Consider the following 6,718-nt stretch of genomic DNA (forward strand, 5'->3'; position numbering starts at 1 on the left):
GAAGTCAGACGAACTTCATCCGACTTTCTTATTGAAAAGCATAACCCAACCTTAATGCTTGGTTACACAAGTCGTAAAGGACTAACTTCGGCCGACTTCTTTGCGATTTTGAAGTCGGACAAACTTTTACTAACTTTGTCCTAGTTAACCCAATACTATCCAAAAATAATTTCTAATAAGACTATTTGAAATGAATAATACTCCTTTGAAACTGTTAGCGATATTTTCGAAATATGCTAATTTCAACCTTGTCACGTGTGGTTAGGGTGCGGGCGTGCCAGAGAAGATTACTTCTCAATTAAAATGGTTAAGTTTATGGAATTTGCGCCAAAACTTGAAATCTAATCGAAGCGATTGGCGAGGGAAGGATTGAAAAAGTTCCTCTTGGGACGCAAGGATTTAAAATGAAACCATCTAAACTGAATAATTGCAATATTTAGCATGTTTTCAGTGAAAAAAAGAAAGAGAAATACATAAAAAAAAGCATTGAACAATTAAATAATGAATAAAGTTAATTACCTATACGACATATATAATTAATATGGATGACATGATTGATATACAAAAGGAGCACAACACTATACAGGTTGCCATTTCCTAAAAAATTGCTTTCTCTGTGTATATATATATATATGCTTGTAATTTTCTAAAAAAAAAAAAAATACTGATTACACTTTGAAAGCAGCTGATTCCTTGAGAGTAACAGTAACATTAGTGTTTGGAGTAAAAGATGCGTTAGTTTCAGCATCAAAGCTAGCATGAACACTGTAAAACAAATAAAGAAGAAGAGCAAGAACGGAAAAGAAGGCGAAACGCAAGTAGGAAGGTGCATCAAGAGATCCCAAAAGAAAAATGTTCAAGAAGATGGAAACACAAGGTATCCATGGCATAAATGGAACCCCCCAAAACTCAGGCTTTCTAGCTTGTGGAACCGTCCAGTGGAAGAATTGTATTGTTGCAATGGCTATGACAGTGCAAGCTCCGAGCAAAAAGGCTTTTGGATTGCCTTGTGCCATGAAATGCCAAATGAGAGTGAATATTAGTGAAGTTAATGAAAATAGGCAGAGGAATGACAATGTAGGCCATGGATTGCTTCTCCCTATTGCTACATATCTTCTGTAGACTACTGCATTTGCAACCATGTAGAACACGAACAATGTTCCGATTGACACAAGGTTCAGCAGAATGTTTAGGTCTGTAAACAGAGCTATTGCTGCTGTCAATATACCTGCAATATAATATCTAATCATATATCACGCTCATTCATTCAAAATTATAACTACTAACATATGTTTTACAATTTTTTTCCATTCAAAATTACATCATAAAAAATTAGGCAGTAGGCTCGCACTCAATCAATTTTTTAAGGTAAAGTTGGTGGCTCCTCATGTATTAACCCTAAGCAAGCATTCACATAGATACAAACAATCCACACCAATCATACATAACAGCAAACAACAACAAAAATGGATATAATATATGAATAATGCACGAAATGATTTTATTAATATAAAGACACCAATAATACAACACTAATGCCCCATCAGTAGTAGTAGTAGTAGTAGGGAGGCTACTACTAAAAAATGAGAAGAATCTAGGTCAATCCTAGTGACAAGTCCCGTGGAGACTAGTCACTCACCCTATAGCTTTTCTTATGCCAAGTCGAGACGCAGGAAGATTAGACATACAATCACTCAATCACCACTGCCTCTAAATGTCAAGACGCTCTCCCCACTTTTCTCCCGTTACATATTTTAAAATAGGCTTAATACATCGTTTGCCTTCTGAATTTGTACAAAAAATGTGATTGGCCTTTGAACTTTCAAAGTGTCTCGATAGCCATAAAATGTGATTAATTAATCACTTAGTTGCCAATAAAATAAGTTACTGTGTAGAAGGTCTGTTGCACATTCTTGTTCAAGGAGCAATCAAGATAACAAGCAAATGATGTACTAAGCCTATAGGCTTACTTAATACATCATTTGCATCTTCAACTTGTCCAAAAATTTAATTGGCCCCTATAATTTTTAAAGTGTCTCGGTAGCCCTCTAAACTTGTATAAAATGTAATCAATTAATCACTAGTTTGTAAAAAGTAAGTTTCCTTACAATGTTATTACATAATTCACAAAATAGATTAAAACATATTAAAAAAAAGTTTATACTTATTCAATTATAAATTTTTTTCTTCTCTAATATTAGAATTGCATACCGTGATATTGTTCGTTTTACTTTTTTAAGATACGTGCAACATATCTTTTGCATTTAACCTATTTTTTTACAACCGAGTGATTGATTGATTACATTTTACGCAAATTTAATGAGCTAACTGAATATTTTATATAAATTCAAAAAGTTATTAGAACACTTTGAAAATTGAAGGGACCAAATAACCTTTTTTTTAGATAAGTTCAAAGGACAAATAATGTATTAACCTTTTAAAATAATTAGGAAAAAGAAAAGGCTGCATATATCTATAGTCATGCTTATCATGCGTACTCCTTTATTTTATTCACTTCATTCACTTTTCTTTCAACCACATGCCTAAGTTACATATGATGAGTTTCATGTACCAAAAGTTTATTTCTATTTTTTATTATTATTACTATTTTGCACAACTCTTTTTCCTAATGAATGAATTAAAAAAGAAAAAAATAAGTTATAGACACTCGTAAGCTACTGCCGAAGTAATATTGATTTGAAGACTTTTTATTATTTAGGATTATCTATTCTATTCATATGATTTGACAAAACATTTGGCAAAATAATTATAGATAGAGTACATGGTTGAAATTTGACACCCCCATACGCAATTAGACAAAATATCATCTTCTGCTGATGTTACCCAATTACAGACAGTTTTTATATGTACTTTATCCAATTATTTTCAGACTTGCTGCATATTTTGTCCAGATGCACATATTATGTTTTTATATAATTGAAAACGAATATGGATCACTTTTGTTTTTAGGAATAACCTCAATTTTTATCTTATGATTATTGGGAACTTCCTATTCTCACTACATATAAAACACCTTAATGGGTGTTTGTTAGAAGGGATATAAGAGGTGGGATAGAGATAAAAAACACGAGATAAGTTATCGTGTTTGTTTGGGAGATAGAAGAGTGAGACGGATGACCTCAAATCCTATACTCAGGAGGGGGATGGTATAAGGAGGTGAGATAAGCTCCTGCGATTTTAATAAGATGGAAAAGTCCGTCTTATCCCTCAAATTAATGTTATCTAGTTTAAATAAGGTTAAAATAGTAAAATGTATTATTTTATCCTCATCCCTATCCCACATACCAAACATTGAATAATAATTCTCAATTATCATATTTTTATCTTTATCCCAGTCATTTATTCTTATCTCTATCCCAACATTTATCTCTATCCCTATCCCAATAGAATATTAAACACCCGTAAGTTTTTATCTCTACAATAAAATCTCGGTTCAATTTTATCGGTAGAATTTTTTTAGAAAATGATAAAATTAAATTAAAATTTTCTATTATGAGAATAAAATTTGGCTAAAATTTAAGAGTGAGACAAAATTAAGTTATATTATAAGATACAATAAAATTTTATTCTTTATTTAGGAAGGAGGAAGTTAATGGAGTGAAAACAGAGTAATAAAATGTAAAATATTTTGAGATTTTTTTTTTAAAATAGACGAAGATCAATGAAAGTTAAGACTTTTCATTCCTTTAACCTCCAAACTATAGAAATTTCAATAAAAAATAAGCTTTACCTTTCGTTAATTTATTATAATAATAATAAAAAAAAAAAGTTAATTTTTAACTTTAATTTCCATTATTTCCCTTAACTCCTATCTGTATTAACCTCTACACTACTTCTTTATTAACCTCTACTTAACTGAAAGATGATGGATTAAACAAAATAAACTATCACTGTCACGACTATGTTTGGTAAAAAACTTTTTGAAATTAAAGGTTTGAACCATTTTAAAGATTTTAAATGGTCAAATATTTAATAATGATGTTTGGTAAAAAGAGATTTTAAAGATTTTATTCAGTTCGAAAATTAATTTAAAAAAAAACTGATTTTACAAGAATTGCTTCATTTCTTTTTATATCCATAGTGGATATTATACGTATGCTTGGTTGCTATTAAAAAAAATGATTAATTAGAGTGTTAAGGAGATTGATTAGTCTGAAACAAAATCTAGAAAAGATTTGTTACAGCGGATAAGAATCCTACAATACTCATATCCCGTGGTGTCACTATCATCGTTTCTACAAGAAGCTGGTGGAAGCGTAGCCTAGGATACAAGGAGACTCTGTAAGAGAAACGGCTGATAAGATAACAAAACTGAATCAGTTTTATTGGGTCCCACCCACCCCCATTAACAATGGGTTGGTTTATATCGAGAAAAACAAACATCCATCTACTCCACCCACCCGCCCACTTAAGTTAATAGCATCCATTATACTATTTAAATTGCATTCATAAAATAGTAAAGTACGTACCCAGAAATGCGGAAGCGTATACAGGCGTTGATGTCCTTGGATGGACCCTAGCGAACCAATGAGGGACTACTTTGGACCGTCCGATGACACACATGTATCTTGCTTGCCCCAACATCGAAACTAATAATGATGTTAGAATCCCAAAGCTGGCTCCCGCCCCTATCACCTTCGATACCCATTCCGATTTCCCTTTCCCTTTAAATGCGCCTGAAAATGGTGCCTCAGCATCGATCTGCATGCTCCTCGTTATTATTTTAATTTTAATTACATTTACACTAATTATAGAATCATGTGTAGTAAGTAAAGTACCAGGTCATAAGGAAGGAGCATGGACATGGAAGCTGCCATCAAACAGTATAGAATGGTAACAAGAAAAACAGAACCGGATACTCCGATAGGGATATCCTTAACCGGATTATGGACTTCTTCAGCGAGGGTGGAAACGGCGTCGTATCCTATATAACTCAAGTAAACCATGGCTGCTCCGTTGAATACACCAGGAGCCCCGAATGGAAAAAATCCAGATGGATGCTTAACCGGGTCAGCGGCTTCACTCAAGTTTTTCCAATCCCCTCTCCAAAATCCCATTACTATCACGAAACCTATGAACAGAATGTGCAACGCAGTCAACACCATGTTCACCACGGAGCTCTCCCGAGTGCTAATAAAACCCAAACAAACAAGGTCAGGTCAGGTTAGGGGTATTAATTAATTGATTAATAAATACTATACCTGTAACAAATCACGAGAGTAACGGCCAAAACGACAAGAAGAGCAAGCAAATCGATTTCATTAAAGCCATTGGGTAGAGAATGGACCACAACCCTCCATTTTGATGTGGACATGCCAATTGCTGCACCTAAATACGCGGTGAAGCTCCTAGCAACTGCCGCGTTTGACATCACATAGTCCATTATCAGATTTGCTCCGGTTAAAAAAGCAGCCAACTCTCCTGTTTACATATCCTTTAATTTCAATATAATAAATAATTAATTAATTAATCATATTCATAGATAACAGAACAGACCGAAGGTGATACGGAGATAACTAAAAGCGCCACCGGCAACAGGCATGTCGACGGCGAATTCGGTGTAGCAAAAGGCGGAGAGGAGAGCGCAAAGGCCAGCAATGGCGTAGGAGAGAACAACAGAAGGACCAGCATAAAGACGACTAGCACGGCCGGTGGTGACAAAAACTCCGGCACCAACCATACCGCCGATGCCGAAGCCAACGAGGTCATACCAGCGGAGAGTTTTCTGCATTTCGGAACCGGAGAGGGCTTTAAGGCGGCTCATTTCTTCGTAAGAAGTAGAGACGGAAAAAGCCCGGCGGGAGAGGCGGAAAGGAGTGTGAGCGAGAGCATGGAGATAAGAGGTGAAAGAGGAGAAAGAAGAGACATGAAGATTCTCCATTCCGCAGTGGGTTTGAATTGGGGGGAGAAGAAAGAAGAAGAGGGGAATATAAAAGGGTGCAAAAATGGATAATAACGGACGGTGATTGTAAATTTTTATATTATTTAATGGAAAAGTGAGATTTGATTTATTACAAATGGATAAAGGTTTTGGACATATCAATCAATTCTCACTGACTTGTGATGCTAAGCCTCAGCCAGTAGCTTTGCTTTGACTAAGGGTTATTCTCGGAAACAACTTCTCCTTCTTTTTTATTATTATTATTATTCGTCAAACTTAATTATAAACTTTCAACTTAACAAAATTTTAAGACATTGATGGATACAATGACAAACTTTTACAACCCATTAGTAATTTTAGTTCTAATTTAGTGAATTTCAGATATTATTTAGTTTAAAAAAATTATATTTTTTTTTGTTATTTAATAATATAATCCAAGATTAATACTTTTAAATCCTATAAAATATTTGAATTTTTTGTTGTCTACTTTGTACGAAATACAATATATTTTAAAAAAAAAATTCACATCTAATAATATGTTTATAATTTTAAAATAAAGTTTAATACAAAGAAAATTAAAAAATAATAATAAAAAGCTTCCACACGCTATGTCGAAGCAAAACGACGTCTTCTCTTTACAGGCCAAGCTATCCACACGATGTGTGAGTCCTTGGCCAAACTCTCTGCCCCGGAGTTTTAATTCACACGACTTGTGGCTAGCCCACATGTCGTGTGAAGCAAAATTTAAGCCTAAGGCAAGCCACACGCTGTGTGGCTTGCGGTTCCAGCGAAAGTTTCACGCATTGCTTCAAGAAT

General features: G+C 34.0%; 1 protein-coding gene across 1 annotated transcript; it reads right to left on the bottom strand.

The window, feature by feature from the left end:
• Positions 1-506: 506 nt before the first annotated feature.
• Positions 507-6,066, bottom strand: LOC136228013 (cationic amino acid transporter 6, chloroplastic-like). The gene is made up of 5 exons (XM_066016841.1): positions 5,518-6,066; positions 5,223-5,442; positions 4,800-5,151; positions 4,491-4,722; positions 507-1,228 (listed from the first exon to the last, which is right to left on the bottom strand). The coding sequence occupies exons 1-5, from the start codon at positions 5,900-5,902 to the stop codon at positions 669-671; spliced, it is 1,749 nt and encodes a 582-aa protein (XP_065872913.1). The 5' UTR covers positions 5,903-6,066; the 3' UTR covers positions 507-668.
• Between the last annotated feature and the right edge of the window lie 652 nt (positions 6,067-6,718).

The sequence above is a fragment of the Euphorbia lathyris genome, chromosome 4 (genome assembly GCF_963576675.1).
Source record: "Euphorbia lathyris chromosome 4, ddEupLath1.1, whole genome shotgun sequence".
Taxonomy (NCBI): Eukaryota; Viridiplantae; Streptophyta; class Magnoliopsida; order Malpighiales; family Euphorbiaceae; genus Euphorbia; species Euphorbia lathyris.

Excerpts from the sequence above, each read along its gene's own strand:
- LOC136228013 (XM_066016841.1), bottom strand. The coding sequence starts at position 5,902 with ATGGAGAATCTTCATGTCTCTTCTTTCTCCTCTTTCACCTCTTATCTC. Across the intron at positions 4,723-4,799 it reads TGCTCCTTCCTTATGACCTG|ATCGATGCTGAGGCACCATT; the intron begins GTACTTTACTTA and ends AGGAGCATGCAG. Across the intron at positions 1,229-4,490 it reads ATACGCTTCCGCATTTCTGG|GTATATTGACAGCAGCAATA; the intron begins GTACGTACTTTA and ends ATTATATTGCAG.